Source organism: Oryctolagus cuniculus, chromosome 13 (assembly GCF_964237555.1).
Source record: "Oryctolagus cuniculus chromosome 13, mOryCun1.1, whole genome shotgun sequence".
Taxonomy (NCBI): Eukaryota; Metazoa; Chordata; class Mammalia; order Lagomorpha; family Leporidae; genus Oryctolagus; species Oryctolagus cuniculus.
The window spans coordinates 20613856-20630129 of NC_091444.1; the positions used below are offsets into that span (position 1 = coordinate 20613856).

The 16274-nt window shown below is 62.2% G+C and overlaps 1 protein-coding gene across 11 annotated transcripts in view; it reads left to right on the plus strand.

The window, feature by feature from the left end:
* Positions 1-16074, plus strand: part of TMCC2 (transmembrane and coiled-coil domain family 2) — a 35714-nt gene extending 19640 nt beyond the window's left edge. For 5 of the 11 annotated variants that reach the window (XM_002717564.5, XM_051821216.2, XM_051821214.2 and 2 more), the window contains 3 exons: positions 12043-12983; positions 14490-14625; positions 14875-16074. In XM_002717564.5, coding sequence (XP_002717610.2) covers positions 12043-12983; positions 14490-14625; positions 14875-15186 — 1389 coding nt within the window. In that variant the 3' untranslated portion in view covers positions 15187-16074. Of the gene's footprint in view, positions 1-4097; positions 4574-5130; positions 5459-8295; positions 8360-8994; positions 9206-11555; positions 11613-12042; positions 12984-14489; positions 14626-14874 lie in introns of those variants that run through there. The other 6 variants (XM_051821221.2, XM_070055180.1, XM_051821219.2 and 3 more) reach the window with 6 other exon arrangements.
* Positions 16075-16274: the final 200 nt, after the last annotated feature.

The following is a 16274-nucleotide window of genomic DNA, read 5'->3' on the forward strand; positions in this document are numbered from 1 at the left end:
TGGAAAGGCGAACCCTGCCCTGGAAAGCCGAGTCCTCTGCAACATTAACTCCATTGTATAAGGTTTCCTCTTCAGCCCAGAGGGTGGCTTCAGACCCAGTGTGGTCCACGCTTCAAGCCTGGCTCCTGACCTCTCAGGCCGAGGGAGGCGCGGGTGTGCCCCCGGGACGTGTGGTCCCCTCTCTCTGACTTTGCATTCCTGCGTGTTCTCCTTGAATCCCGCCAGTTTGTGGTATATCCGGGGGGCCCCCATCAGCAGGAACCCCAGGGTTCTGTGTTTCTGCCCTCTGCTCACAGAAAGGAACAGCTCCAAATTGTTCTTGGCACGCAAGGCTGGGTGGAGGGCACTCAGTGTTCTCAAAGTTGAGAACGGTGCGTCCTGTCTGGGTGCCTGTCTCCTGGTCTCTTCCTGGGAGTGACCGTAAAGGCATGGCGTCACGTCTTTTTCACCACCCAACACCATTTTCCATGGGCTTGCAGGTGACCAGGAAGTGGTCCTCTCCAGTGCCCAGCTTCTGTGCCCGAGACGGGCTCCCTCAGGAAGTGCCCATGGCCTTAGATGGCAACAGGGCAGCAGGTGGAAGAGAGGGCTCCTCCCCACTGCCCTGAAGCAGCTGGAACATCTGTGCAGGCTGATGCCATGCCCCGGCTCCCTGCACGCTGGCCCTTCCTCTCTGCTTTGCCAGCTCCATGGCTGCCTCCCCACGTGTGCAGGGAGTCGCGTCCAGCTCCGGGAATCGCATCCAGCTAGGCTGCATGGGTTCAGGCTGAAGAACGTGGACCTGCCTCCCAGTTTCCCAGGGAAGCAGGGCTCGTTGGGAATGTGAGCTCCTAAGGAGATGCCCCTTCCTCTTTTCTTTTTTTAAGATTTTATTTATTTGAAAGGCAAAGTGACAGAGACAGAGAAAGAAAGACATCTTCCATCTGCTGGTTCACTCCTTAAATGGCCACAAGGCCAGAACTGGACCAGGCCGAATCCAGAAGCCAGGAACTCCATGCTGGTCTCCCACATGGTGGCAGGGACCCTGTGGGGAGCAACTTGGACTAGACTAAGTTACTGGAATTAAGACTTATTCTATGCATCTGCTCTCCCACAATATGGCGCTGGGAGAGGACGAAACAGCTTCTACACAGCTGCCTCCAGTTCAACCAATAAACTGTAGGACTTACTCCTGATTGGAGGAGAGCAGCGTACTCGGCATGTGGGTAGCAGAGTTGGGATTGGCGGAGGAGGACTATAAAGGAGGAGAGAGACAACATGCACCAGGAACATCTAAGGGGAACATCTATCTGAAGGAACACCGGTGCAGCCCCCGAGAGAGCCGGCCGGCGGTGTGCCGCTCCCCCGCGGAAGTGGGGAAAGTGGCAGGGGGAACCGCCCTTCCACGGAGGTGGAAGGGACGGTAGCCAACCCGGGAAGAACCAGCAGCAAACCCGGGGAGGGCCGAGCAGACGAAAGAACAACGCAGCGTCCTGTGTCGTTCCTCCACGAAGAGGGGGAGCGACAGGACCCAAGCACCTGGGCTGTCCTCCACGGCTTTCCCGGGCACACTGGGAACTGGTGCTGTAATACGGGATGCCAGTGTCCCGAGCAGCATCTTAACCCGCTGTGCCTTCCCCCTTTAAGATTTATTTTTGCTTATTTGAAAGGCAGAATAAGAGAGAGAGGAGAGAGAAGGAGGTGCCCTCCTGGTCTGAGAGTGAGTTTTGGGAGAGGATACTGACCTCTGCCTCCACCCCCTCTCCCAGGAGGACTTGGGGAGCCTTGGGGCAGCTGCCAGCCCAGCAGGGAGGCCTCCTCCCTGGAGATGTTCTCAAGGCCTTGCCTCGCAGCCTAAGTGCCAACTGCAGCCGCTTTTTAGCCTTATTCTTTGCTGCTAAGGCTTAGGGCTGCCCCACCTTTCAGGATGTGTGGTCTGTGCCTTTTGATAAAGAGAAAGACAATTAGGAAGATTAAGGGGGGGTGGGTGAAGGACAAAGAATAACAAGGCAGAGGAAGGAATTTAATGTTTGAGAAAATGTTAAAGAAATCAGGGACCCGGCACCAAAGTTAAGGAACAGGAGGAAGAGTGGGGAAGGAAAACCCGGATGAAAGGGAACCCTGTGGACGAGAGGGCTGAACCCTGTGCGATGTGCCTTTGCCATGCTCCTTTGAGGATCCCTGGCAGCTACACCCCCAGACTCGGGCTCAACATGGAAGGGTGGAAAGGGTGAGGCAGGAGACCCTGGCATGGCCCAGCTACCTGGTCCCGAGGACCACAGGAGCCCCCTGCCTTCACCAGGACAGACAAGGCGGCAGAGGGGGCGGCCCAGGCTGACCCGGAAGTTCCCGTCCTGGCACGGACCCGGTGCCTCCTTCTCTGCGGATGGAGAGTGGCTTTGCTGTTGGTGTCCTTCCGGGGCTGCCGCTGTAGTGCGCGTGTAGTGTTCTGCCTTCCATTCTCAGCCTTGCTCCCGGTGGCGGCCTTTGCTGGCTTTCTCAGTCCCCGGCCACCTGCAGTGCTGCGGTGTGTGTGTGCACGTGTACACACGGGAGGGGGACTCAGGGCTGGCCGCCCGTTGCTGTGGACGGGGAGATCGTGAGCTCCGTGTGCCTTGTGCAGCTGGGAAGCAGCTCAGCCGCCGGGGGCGTCTCCCAGGTCCAGCCTGCGCGCCCTGTCCTCCGGCTCTCCGTGCACCGCTCGTTCCCTAAGGCTCTGCTGCAGGGCTCCTTCCCCTGGGAGCACAGCCGGCCTGCGGCGGCCAAGCACCCAGCAGGTGGCCAGGTCAGGGTCTCTGCTGGGGTCTCTGACTCCCACCCAGTCTGCCAGGCCACTGGGGGCTTCTCCAGTCCCCACTCTGAACACTGTGGAAACTGAGTCTCCAGGCCCGTCGGGCCTCACCAAGACCTGTGGCGAGTGTGGCGCGGAGCCTGCTTTCCCGCAGCGCCCTGATGACACCTCGGGCTGTGTGTGTCCACCCCTGCGTGGGAAGCCCTGTGCCCCGACTGTTGGAAACGTCCTCGCGCAGGAAGACGAGAGCAGAGGCATGGAGGAAGGAGGCTGTCCCCTGCTAGCTTGCCAGACAGACACCCCTGCTGCCTGCCTGTTCCTGTTCTCTTAGGAGACTACGGCTTCCCCTGACCCTCTCGTCCTGTCTCCTGTCCGTCCGGTACTTGCTGATGGGTGATTCGCTCCTGAATTGGAGCTGAAACCCCTCTTAGGGAGGTGCCAGATGCCAGCGTTTGGGGTGACTGTCCCTGGGTTGTCATGGTGGCGCAGGGTGGCCTCTCGGGAGCCTCTTTCCCCTGCTTCTGGGCCATCCTGACCCCAGAGTGAGCCCAGGGCCCCGTCCACTCAGCGCCTGCCACACCTCCAGTCTCTTGCTATCATTTCCCACTTTTGCTTATAAGGAGAGGTTTAAAATCTTAGGTTGGGCCAGCGCTGCAGCTCACTAGGCTAATCCTCCACCTGCGGCACCAGCACACCAGGTTCTAGTCCTGGTTGGGGTGCCAGATTCTGTCCCAGTTGCTCCTCTCCCAGTCCAGCTCTCTGCTGTGGCCTGGGAAGGCAGTGGAGGATGGCCCAAGTCCTTGGGCCCTGCACCTGCATGGGAGACCAGGAGAAGCACGTGGCTCCTGGCTTCGGATCAGCGTGGTGTGCCGGCCGCAGCAGCCATTGAGGGGTGAACCAACGGCAAAAGGAAGACCTTTCTCTCTGTCTCTCTCACTGTCCACTCTGCCTGTCAAAAATAAAATAAAATAAAATCTTAGGTTGGTGGAGCCCAGAAATGGAGGCAAAGCAAGGGTGTGTCGGGTGTGAAAAGACCAAGCTGTCTTCGCCGCTGCCTAGGACAGAAACTGCAGTGGACGGACGGCCTTCGAGATCATAGCAGAACAGGGAAGGGTGTGGGGTCGTCCTGCACTGCCAAAGGTCAGTCTTGGGCAGGGCCCAGGGCAGTGGAAGGACCAGAGTCTGCCTTCCTACCGTTTACTAGGGGCTGTAAACTATCTACAAATAACCGCTCTGCCAGAGGGGCAGTGTGTGATGCCAGAGAGTGGCGGAGTCCCGAGGAGGGGAGGTTGGGTAGGAAGCGGGGGCCTCTGGGAGGGCACTGGTAGAGCTGCCCAGGAGCGGGGCCTGTGTGGCGTGCTCTTGCCATGCCCCTGTGTGCACAAGTGTGTGCACGGTGTTGGGAGCCCAGGGCGTAGGGCATCCTGGCCCTGGTGATAGGAGCTGCAAGCCCTGGCACTGGCCCCCAGAGATAAGGCCGAGTCCTCCTTATCTCCTCCTTGAACCTGGAGCCGCCCCACCATGATGCATGTTGACCCTCAGTATTTAAGCCCTGAGTCCGTCACCAGGCTTAAGTGGGCACAGAATCCACCTCTTCTGTGAGCTGTGAGTCTGCCCTGGGAAGCTGTCGCTGGAGGGACCCAATCGGCCGGCCGGAGTCACTGCTGGCCACCTCCTCACTCCTCGCTGTTTGCAGTTGCTGTTTGCAGTCTTTAGCTGTGGCCCTTTAGCCCCCTCTGCTGGCCACTCACAGAACTTCCTGTCGGGGCTGTCAGGATGAAGTCCAAGGAGCAAGTGACTGCTGTGAGTGTGGGGATGCTTTCTCTGGGCGGCGCTGGGGGAACAAGGGTGGGGGTGGGACGCGGAGCTGGTGAAGAGGTGGCCGCAGTGGCGCCTGGAGCTGAGAATGGGTTTCTGGGACAGGCTCTCAGGGCAGAGGGAGTCCCTTAGTGAGGCTGGCTGTTGGCTGATCCCTGTAGGCAGTGTGTGCAGGAGACTGCCTTGGGGGGGATGGTGCCGGCTGGTGGGGGGCAGGGCAGCAAGGAGAGAGGGCAGGACTCTGGTGCAGTGGGCCCTGTTGGGGTCTGCTAAGGAGCCTCTCCAGGCTCCGGTGGCTTTGGCCTTCGAAGCCCAGGAGGCCCGCTTCCTGTCTGAGCTGCAGCAGGGAGCCTGTGGGACTGTGCTGTGTTTGTGAGTCAGCTCTGGGTTGCAGGAGGCATTTCTGAGCACGTGCAGTGAGAGGGGCGGAGCAGAGCGCCTGTCTGCACGGGGAACGCTGCAGGTGCACGTGCTCACACACCTCGACACCTGTCACACCTGCTCGTCTCATCACATTGAACTTGTAGTGGCTTTGGGTGGGGTTGGGGGCACCTCTAGAGCCTTGCCCTCCTGCTTGGTGACTCTCTGTGCCTCCTGCCAGATGGGAAGGGACAGCCCCTGTATCCTGGGGGAGGGGAAATCTCCCAGACAATCCGCCCTAATCCCCGGCTGGGCTGCACACTGGAGATGGCGGCTGCAGAGCCTGGAGGCTCAGGCACACCTGCTCGCAGACCCCGGCTGCTTGCTGCAAGCCCAGTGCTGCCCAGGGACTGTGACCCTGGAGGCCCGGCCCCGTCCTTGGACAGCTGGGGCCTCCGAGCCCCTGGCAGTTCGTTGCCAGCACGGCCTCGGGACACGGTGCCCACCCAGGTGAGGCCCCAGTGGGTGGGAGGAGAGGGGCTCCCCCGGGGTTGTGGGGGGGGTGGGATGGAGAAAGGCATTTCTGCTGCACGTCGGGGGTAACTGTGCTCACTCTCTAGCCCCCTACCTCTCCAGTCACAGCGACCAGTGTGACAGGTGCCGAGGGTCCTGGCGTCGGCGTGGGCTCCTTGTGCAGGAAGGCGAGCAAACCCTGGCAGCAGTGCCCCCCACCCCCAAAACCAGGGGCCATGTGGCACTTGGGCTGGGGCAGGGGATCAAATGGAGGGAGGAGGAAGGGGGTGCCCAGTGGAGGCTCCTCATGTCCTGGGAGAAGCAGTGACGGGTGCAGGCAGGTCCAGTGAACTCCAACCCCAGGGGTTCTGAGGGAGCCCCCAGGACAGAGTGTGGGAGAGTGGGCAGAGCCCAGGTGAGAGTGCCCACACCGGGCGCCCCTGCGGGCTGTGGCTGCAGCGGGGAGAGCGCAGGACATCAGAGTGGACAAAAGGGCTTTGTTCTCAGCAGGGCCAGGGACTGGGGAATGGAGGACAGGGTGTGGTTTTGACCAGAAGTGAGAGTGGCCCAACAGAAAGAGGCAGAAGCCAGGGGCGAGGCGAGCTGAGGCGAGAGGACCGTCCCTCCCCCGGGCAGCAGGTGGCAGGAGGAGGCAGATCCTGCCTAGGCAGCAGGGCGCTGGCTGGGCTGCCTTGGGCCGGGTGGGGGCTGCGTGGAGGAGAACGTGAGGGGCTCCCTCGGCCGGCCTTCTGCACTCTGGGCTCCCCGTGGAGTGGCAGGAGGCGCCTCCTCAGCCGCCGTGGGCACTGCTGCCCCTGGAGTCCCCCCTCGCCCCACGTGAACAGGCCAAGGTATACAAGGTGTTGCCTGTCTGTGCCCCATTAAGCATCCAAGCATTTGCCTCCCTGCCTGATGCTGGAGCCCGAGGCTCCCAGCCCAGCGGAGGCAGAGCTGCCCTCCCCCACCCCGCCCCCCAGGAGTGCAGAGCTGGCCTGAGCAGCTGCAGGTGGCCCACAGCTCCCCACCAGGATGAGACAGAGCCCAAGTGCGGAGAATGGGGGCGGGGTACTCCCGACTTCGGCACCAAGGCGTGGGGTAATCTTTCCAGCTTGCTCTGGTCACCGCGTCGGGCTGAAGATGGTCGCCCTCCTTGGGTTTTTCCTGGTCTGCTTTACTTACCTCTCCTGCCCTCGGGGTCTTGGTGGGGATGGTCACAGATCACAGCATCTCTGCTGAGTCACGGGGGTCTCCCGGTCCCTGGGCCACACTCACCAGCTGGGCTCTGACCCCCTACCCCCAGCCCCCAGAAACCCAGGCCCTGTTGTCAGGAGCAGCGTCCTGCGTGGACCTTGACCTACTTGGCCAGAGAACAGGGGTGTCGGTCCTAGGGGAAGCACAGGAGCCTCCCTTTTCCAGAGGTGCCCATGGTGGCCTGCTTGTCTAAGAACGACCTTGAAGTTGTCTGACACTGAGCTAGGACAGGAAGGCCCCTTCTGTGTCAGCCGGCCCTCAGGAGGACTAGCAGGTGTTCCTTGTGAAGCTGGGCAGGGGTCACACATGCTCTCTGCAGGGGTTAGCTGTGTGCAGGCCCATCCTGAAGAATGTCTAAGGCGTTTTTGTTGCTGAAGAGGGAAACTGGGTCACGTTTTGCGATGCACGTTGCTGGTCCCTTGTTTCCCGTAAGCATTCCCTGGGTGCCTCTTGGACCCAGGCTGGTGTGCAAAAGGATGGAAGGGCCGGCATCCCCTATTCAGGACTGGGTTAACATGAGGGCCCTGAGCGCCGGCCTGGGAGGAGATGGGAGCCCCAGGGGGGTCACGGGATCCAGCAGCTCCTAGAATCTGGACAAGTGCCTAATCCAGCTTCATTCCGGGTGCTTGAGGGGGTGGGGAGGGAATTCCGCAGTTCAGCCAAGGCCACGGTGGGGGTGGCCCCACCTTCGCCGGCTGCGGATAGGTCTCCCTGGTGCAGGAGGAAGAACAGCGAATGCTGGGCACTTGGTGCTTCGTCGGGCAGTGTCCAGCTCTGCCTCGTCCAGAACATTTGCTGGCCCTTCCTGGACCTCAGCCTTGCACAGGACAAGGTCTGTGGCCACGGCCCTGGCCTGTGGGCTCCCTGAGTAGAGGGCATAGCTCCCCTGAGTGCCTGGCACGGGTGGGGACCATGACCCTCTCTGAACAGCCCCATTCTTAAGAGCTTGCCCAAGTTGTTCATAGGGACCTGTGCGCTGGCCAGGCTGGGCCAGGCAGGAGGGTGGGGTGAGGACTCCAGCTGTGGGGCTGCTGTCCGGGCAGGGCCAGAGAGCTGGGGGTGCTGGGCCAGGTGAGCTCCAGGCCAGCTTGAAGAAGGGAGCCCTGGGGTGACCAGAGCTGAGCAGAACCCCCACCCCCACCCCACACCCCAGGGCCACTCCGTGGGGACCCTAGCCTTCCACACTAGGATTGTGTGATGGTCATCTCTGTGGAGTTTCCATCATCCTCCTCACCCACCAAGGAAACCCAGTCGTCCCCACCCCCCCTCCCCGGCCCAGCCCTGCAGGCACTTCTTTTTGAAGTTGATCCATGTTGCTACATTCTTTGCATTTTGTTGCCTCAGTCACTTGTTAGGGGTCATTGATAGTGTGTGCGCCCTTGGCAGCGGTGAACTCCAGGTAGATACCAGGGACACTTCTTGGGGGCGTGTAGCCCGGGGGTGGGGTTACTGGGTCACGCTGGAGGCAGCTTCTAGTTTCTGTGGGTGCTTTATCAGCACCTACTTCCTTTCTGCAAAATGGCTGTGGTCGCTCAGATGGGTGTGCGGGGTCTGAGCCGCTCCCCCGTGCCTCTTCCTCACAGGGGCTCGCTTCGTCTCCCGCTCGCTCTCTGAGACAGAATCGGCTCCATTTTCTGGATGAGAGAAGTGAGTCCCACAGCTGGTAACAGAGCCAGGGTTCTAAGTGGGTGTCCCACCCCCAGGGGAAGGCCCTCCTTGCTGTTCTTGGGGGAGTCTCGCCCCCTGCTCCCTCTGCCCTGCTCCGTCACCCTGCACAACAGTCGCATTTCCCCCACTGCATTCTCTCATTTTCCTTCCTTGTTCAAGCCAGATCCCTCTTAGTCCCTCGCCTGTCTGCCCTGGGCTTTCTCTACCCTGGTAGCCCTGTCCCCCTCCAGTGTCTAGTTGCATGGCGGGGAGGTGGGGGACAGCAGGCAGGGCCATGGGAACCCCTCTGAGGGCTGCCCTGTGGTTGGGGGTGGCCTTGCAGGTCTCAGGCATCGTCAGCCTCCAGGAGGGGGCGGCGTTCTGCTGCAGGCTGGGGTCTGGGCCAGAGGTGCAGGACCCCAGCCGTGGGTGCCCCCAGGCCCCCCACCATCAGGCCCCAGGATCATCTCTGCTCCTGTCATTCATCTTCACGGTCAGCCGCGACACCAATTTTCGGTTTTTAACTGGACAGCTCTGCCTCCTGGGCCCCTGGAGGCCTGGGGTTCCCTATGGGGATAGGGCCAGTCCTGGAGGCCCTGGGGGGGAGGGGGTGACTGGTCTTTCCTGTGCCTGTGCAGGATGTTCCTTGCCCTCTAAACTCCGGAAGAGCCTGGCAGGGGCTGGGTTGGCCTGTGTGCATCACAGGCAGATCTGAGTGGGGCCGTGTGAGGTCTACACCTGAGTGAGGCCACCCCAACCCTGGGGGCATGGGGGTCCTGGTCCAGGCTGGGGCAGAGGTGGAGGTGGTCCGTGCTTTCCTGACCTGGGCTCCCGATGCCAGCAGAGGTGAGTTTGGTCGTGGATGAGGGTCACCCAACCTGCCCGTGGGTCCCATTCACGGCTTGGTGGGGGGAGTTGGATTGAGTGTGAGTGGTTGTCAAGGTGCAGCCGCAGGAGGGTAGAAGCTACTCAAGGGAGCTTGGAGGTTCCTACACAGCACACCCCCCACTCACCCCATCTCTCACATACACCCCCAGGTGCAGGCATGCTGCGTGCCGGGGTGGGTGGGTGAGGTCTCCATGGAGACCACCAGAATTGGGGCTGCGCTCCGGTGGGGGGGAGCTGGAGGTGTCACGATGGTCTTCCCAGGTGGTGTCAAACGCTTCCACCATTGCAGCATTGCTAAGGATGTACACTGGGATCGGGGTGGAGCAGGACGGGGTGTGTGTGTGCAGAAATGCCGGTCTCATCACTGGGTGCTGAGAGCCGTCGATCCAGACCCGTGCTCCGGAAAAGCTGGTGGACGGCTGGGCTCCCTGGCTGAGACTGCTGAGGGTCCACGGGCGCTGCCCACCCTCCTCAGTGGGCCTGCGTCTTGGAGCCAGATAGGATTCAAGTTCTAGGTCTTTGGCTTGCTGGCTGTGTGGTCCTGGGCACTTACCTAACACCTTTGGTTTTGTCTTGGGGTCACTCCCAGGGGTCAGTGAATTCTTAGTGGTGAGCACTCAGAGCTGGGGCAGTGGCCGGAACCGTGTTGTCTCTGGGTTTTGCCAGGGCGTTCAGGACAGCATCACGAGGGGAAGAGAAGAGGCATGGGGAGAGGGTGCTGTGTCCCAGCCACAGCGGGGTCCTCCCTGGGGAGAGAAGGGTTGACCCTGGCACTGTAGACCCCCATGTCACCCAGGAGATAGAGAAGAGGAGGGGCCCTGGGGATAAGGACCCCAGCCCCAGGCCTCCCCACGCCACACTCGGGCCCCGGGAGCATCTCTTCTCCCATTCATAGGACTCGGAGCCAGCTGCCCCTCTGTCCATCTGTGAGCCAGGCAGTGCCGGCCGGGGGGAGCGGCAGGCCAGGCAGCCCGAGAGCACCCCTGGCAGCCAGGGCACAGCTGGTGTGCACGCCCAACAGGGCATTTGCATCCACTCCCCGACGGCAGAGACCAGCAATGATGCAAACAGACTCAAGCCCTGTTTTTTGGACAGGAGAGGAGGGTGTGGTGTCCGGGCACAGGTCAGAAGCCTTCTAAGATGGCCGACCTGATTCTTAATATGAAAGACCGGGTGTCACGCTCGGAACGTGGCCTTGTGTGGTTCTGTCCTGATTGTGGAAACCTGTGAGTGTAACCTCTTAAATAAGTTTAGGGCAGCCTCATCGTCATCGTTTTCCTCCCTGGTGGGGTAGAGGAGGGAAGGATTGTGCTGCCTTGGTCCAGACTGAGCACTTAATGAGCACCTCCTGTATGCCTTGCGCTGTGTTAGGTGCTCTCTGGGCACTGTGTTGTGTAACTTCCCCAAAGGCTTGGGGGTAGGTGTGCTTCTACCCACTCTGCAGGCCAGGAGACTGAGGGCCAGGGACATAGAGAATGGGCTGTTTGCCGTGACTGCAGGGGACAAGATAGGAGGAAGGGGCTTCGTCAGGCCTGGTGGGGGGAGGTATTTAAGGAAGACCACAGAGATTCTGTGGAGCAGAGCGCAGAGCCCTGAGTGCAGAGGAGGAGGGACTTGAGGAGCAACTGGGGGGGGGGGCTCACCCTCATCCTGCAAGCCCCAAAGGAGGCCCCCATGGCGCCGCCCTCTCCGTGGCTGGGGTTGGCGGGGTTGCTGTTTGCAGCCATGTGTGTCGCTGCCACCGTGCACCTTGACAGAAAGCAAGCTGCAGGACTCCTGCCTCTGATTGGCTCAGGCCGTTTCCACTTCCTGCGGGGACCACTGGGCTGCTGGCTTTGTGCTTCGTCCCTTCCTCCACAGACCCCTCAGCCCGGCCCTGCCTACGTCCGGGGTGTGCTGTGTGTAAAAATACGTGGGGCTGAGCCATTTCCTGCGGCTTCAGTGCTGCACGGTGATAAGACACGGGGCGCTGGGCTGCACACAGAGACCCCCCGACAGGCGGGCGGCCAGCGCCGGGCCCACTGACCGGGCACTCCCCGGCTCTCCTATCTCGTGTGGCCTCTGCTTCCTTTCTCCCCCAGCCCCCACGCTCTCTGTGTCTCCTCTTTCTTCATTGCCCTGAGTTTGTGGCACCCTGATGTGCTTGGGAAGCCCACCGGCCTGGTGGGGTGCGGGGGGAGGGGGAGCTGTCAGTCTTCCTCCTGCACCTTCACCCTCAGCCCCAGCCTGGGTGGTTGGCACGTGCAGGCCCAGACAGGTCCCTGCTTCCCTTGGCCAGTGACCCCGGGGAGCTGGCCAGCAGGGCGGGTGGGCCTGCGTGGTCATGAAACTGACAAGGCTGCCAGCTGCTCCAGATGGCTGGAAGGTAACAGAGGGGCCAGGGAGAGACAGCCACAGAGGATGCCCGACCCTCTGCCCTGGGCAGTGTTAGTAGAGACGGGGAGGCGTGGGCATCCAGCAGCCCTGAGTTCAGAGAGACAGCTTGTCTACCCCAAGACGTCAACCCTGGCGAGGCCTCCAGCAATGGGGCTCTGGGCTGCAGGCCGTGTCTTCTCCGAGCTGTGTCTTCCTGGGCAGATCTGCCTCCCCTGCCCTGTAGGGACGCCGGGGGAACCACGTAGGAGCATTAATGGGAGCCCCTTGGGATTCCGCTCGCCTTGTCTCTTACGCTCTCCCCGCAGGTTCCTGTCGGTCCTGCACCTGTTTTCCAGGTAGAGAAACCTAGAGCAGCCCTGCCGAGCCCCTCCCGTGGTCCCACGACTTACGCCGGCCCCCTCTGCTTGCCCCCTCCCCAGGTTGACAAGGGAGAGGCGGTGGCACTGAGCCTCCCCTCGGGCCCGGGCCATGGGGACTCCGACGGCCCCGTCAGCCTGGACGTGCCCGAGGGAGCGCCGGACCCCCAGCGGACCAAGGCCGCCATCGACCACCTGCACCAGAAGATCCTGAAGATCACGGAGCAGATCAAGATCGAGCAGGAGGCGCGGGACGACAACGTGGCGGAGTACCTGAAGCTGGCCAACAACGCCGACCGGCAGCAGGCGTCGCGCATCAAGCAGGTGTTCGAGAAGAAGAACCAGAAGTCGGCGCAGACCATCGCGCAGCTGCACAAGAAGCTGGAGCACTACCGCCGGCGCCTGCGCGAGATCGAGCAGAACGGGCCGTCGCGGCAGCCCAAGGACGTGCTGCGGGACATGCAGCAGGGGCTGCGCGACGTGGGCGCCAACGTGCGCGCCGGCATCAGCGGCTTCGGCGGCGGCGTGGTGGAGGGCGTCAAGGGCAGCCTGTCCGGCCTCTCGCAGGCCACGCACTCGGCCGTGGTGTCCAAGCCCCGCGAGTTCGCCAGCCTCATCCGCAACAAGTTCGGCAGCGCCGACAACATCGCCCACCTGAAGGACCCCCTGGAGGACGGGCCCCCCGAGGAGGCGGCCCGGGCGCTCAGCGGCAGCGCCACGCTCGTGTCCAGCCCCAAGTACGGCAGTGACGACGAGTGTTCCAGTGCCAGCGCCAGCTCGGCCGGCGCCGGCAGCAACTCCGGGGCGGGGCCGGCCGGCGCGCTGGGGAGCCCCAAGTCCGCAGTGCTGTACGGCGCCCCCGGCGGCCTGGACAGCGTGCTGGAGGAGCTGCGGGAGATCAGAGAGGGCCAGTCGCACCTGGAGGACTCCATGGAGGACCTGAAGGCTCAACTGCAGAGAGACTATACCTACATGACCCAGTGCCTGCAGGAGGAGCGCTACCGGTAGGGGCGGCGGGGCAGCGCGGGCAGGGGAGGGGCAGGGGAGGGGGCCGCCCGTCTGTGGTTCGTGTGCAGGAGAGGAGACTGGGGCCCGGACCGACGGCCCTCTCCTGCAGGGAGCCGGGTGCCCGCGTTCAGATCCCAGCCGTGTGTTTTCCTGTGTGCCCTGTACACACCGGCTCGCACCTGTGCTCCTGGTCCCCTGTCTGTGCAGCCGCGATCACGGGGAGGAGCCAATGAGGCTCCGCCCGCGACGTCAGACGTGTGTCCATCTGTAGCCCCGGGCATGTGGGTCAGCCTGGACCCAGGCCTGAGGCTGTGCACCCCCGGCCCCCCGCCCCCAGCCGCACGGCACTGGGCTCCGTGCCTGTCGCCTGGCACCTGAGACTTGGGGGACTCTCCTGAGCTGACACTTCTTCATAAAGTTTGGGGAATTGAGACTGTGTAAACTCTTCCTTATGTTCGAGGGTGCTTCAAAAAGCCTGTGGAAAGTGGACTCCAGTGTTTGCTTTGGGGGCAAAAATATTTGAAATCCATGCATAGAAAGGGGTCTTCAGACGTTCATGGGAAATGCATATTCTAAAAAAAAAGACTGACACCCCCACAAAAAAAAAAAAAAAAAAACCTGCACCAAAATGCACTTCGATTTGGGGCCGTGGCTGTGCACAGTGGGTTAAGCTGCTGCTTGCAATGCCAGCACCATTCCATGTAGGAGCACTGCTCTCGTCCCAGCTGCTCCCGCTAGTGCCCCTGGGAAAGCAGAGGGTGATGGCGCAAGTGCCCACTTTTTCTTCCAGTTAGTCATAAAAAAAAAAAAAAGCTTTTTTTTTTTTTTAATTTTTTTCACAGAGTGGACAGTGAGAGAGAGAGACAGAGAGAAAGGTCTTCCTTTTGCCGTTGGTTCACCCTCCAATGGCCGCCGCAGCCGGCGCGCTGTGGCCAGCGCACCACGCTGATCCGATGGCAGGAGCCAGGTGCTTCTCCTGGTCTCCCATGGGGTGCAGGGCCCAAGCACTTGGGCCATCCTCCACTGCACTCCCTGGCCACAGCAGAGAGCTGGCCTGGAAGAGGGGCAACCGGGACAGAATCCGGTGCCCCAACCGGGACTAGAACCTGGTGTGCCAGCGCCGCAAGGCGGAGGATTAGCCTAGTGAGCCGTGGCGCTGGCCAAAAAATAAGCTTTTGATTCCATTTTTCCACCAGCCTCTGGAAGGACCTCGTAAGTAAGGAAGGTTTGGGTTGTGCAGCGGTCAGCCAGGCTGAAGGCAGCCAGGCCCGAATGCCTCCCTGCCCCAGCTGTGTGATCCTGGGCAGAGCAGGCTCCTTACCAGCTGTGCCTCAGTCTTCCTGTCTGTACAATGGGTACAGCATGTCCTGTCTGGGGCAGGAGTGGTGGGGGTGGTGTGGATCGAAGGCCGAGCACGAGGCCTGCCTGTGGACACATGGGGTGGGCCGAGTGACCGTTTCGAGAAGGAGCCAGGCCAGCCCTCAGCCCCTTCCCTGTCCCAGGTACGAGCGGCTGGAGGAGCAGCTCAACGACCTGACCGAGCTGCACCAGAACGAGATGACAAACCTGAAGCAGGAGCTGGCCAGCATGGAGGAGAAGGTGGCCTACCAGTCCTACGAGCGGGCACGGGACATCCAGGTGGGTGGGGACAGAGCTCAGAGGGGGAGGGAGGGAGGCAGGCCCGGGGCTGGGGGGGGGGGCACCGTGCAACGGCAGGCCGCGGGGGAGGACTGCTGTGCCCCCAGCTCTGCTGGCAGCCCGAGAGAGCTGGGCTGGGCCGGCTCCTCTCCTTCCCGCACACTCCTTTCCTAATAAGCCTTGTCCTTGCTGGGAGGGCTGGGTGGGGCCGGGGTCCCGCCCCCCTGAGCTCCCCTGCGCCCCCTGCAGGAGGCCGTGGAGTCCTGCCTGACCCGGGTCACCAAGCTGGAGCTGCAGCAGCAGCAGCAGCAGGTGGTGCAGCTGGAGGGCGTGGAGAACGCCAACGCGCGGGCACTGCTGGGCAAGTTCATTAACGTGATCCTGGCGCTCATGGCCGTGCTGCTGGTGTTCGTGTCCACCGTGGCCAGCTTCATCACGCCGCTCATGAAGACGCGCCTGCGCATCGGCAGCACCGCCCTGCTGCTCCTCGTCCTGCTCCTCCTCTGGAAGCACTGGGACTCCGTCACCTACCTCCTGGAGCACGTGCTGCTGCCCAGCTGAGCGGCCCGCCCGCCCCCGCCCCCGCCCCCGCCGTGCTGCCCGCCCGCTGGCCACACTTCTCCAGGGGGGACCCCGGGACTCCCAGGTCCCTTCGACTTCTTCCCGTCCGTTCCAGCAGCTCCTGCCCCTCCTCTGCCCCTGCTTCTGTCTCTCGCCTTCTCCCTGCTGGCCTAAAGAAAGCTCCATGTGAGACACGGGCGGCCAGGTGGAGCCGGAGGGGACGGCGGCACTGGACTGTGGCCATGATGTCTGTCTCCTGGCCACCCGCAGGATGGCCGGGCTCAGGAGGGCCACCGAGAAGAGGAGGAGGAAGAGGAGGGGCTGCGCCCCCCGAGGCAGCTGCCGGGAGCCCAGGCCCTCGCCCCACTTGCTCCAGGCCTGGTTCTGGGCTGCCTTGAGCCCGGTGGACGTGGCTCGAGCCTTCCTGCCTGTCGCTGGATCTGCCACTTTCAGGGAAACAGGCTCGGGGGGCGGGGGGCCCAGCCTCAGCCCTGAGGCCTCCTGCAGCACACCGGGCTCTGTTTGTTTATTTATTTGTCCCCTTGTCCCTTACCCCCGTCTTCCCCGCCGAGCCCCTCTCTCTGGAGCCGGGGCCTGTTCTGGCCACGCGGCCTCTGCCTGGTCCCGGCTGCAGGCGGGGGCTCCCGGCGGGAGCGTGGCCTCTCTTTTATACGTCTATTTATTTTGTACGTGTGTACCTGTGTGCAGGAGGGTGTCTGTCTCTGTGTTTTTTTAAGGCTCCCGAGTGTCGTGTATGGATTCTCTTCACGTCCCAGCCTCCCCATGGGCACTTTCCAGAGGGGGGATCTCTCGGGAAAGGAGCGGGAGAGCAGTGCCTGCGGCCGCTGTGCACCTCCCTGGGAAATAAACACCCTCTCGGTTTTCAAACCGTCCTGTCTGGCGTTGGCTGATTCGCTGGTCTCTGCAAGACCCAGCCTTCTGGGTGACAAGGGCTGGGCCACACCTGTTGGCCTGTGCTCATCTTACTCTAGGATCTCCCTGCCTGGCTTTGTGCAGCCCAAACTCTGGCCTCGGTGATGTGATAGGGAGAGGCGACGTCAGCCCTCTCCAGCTCCATCCAGCCCTCC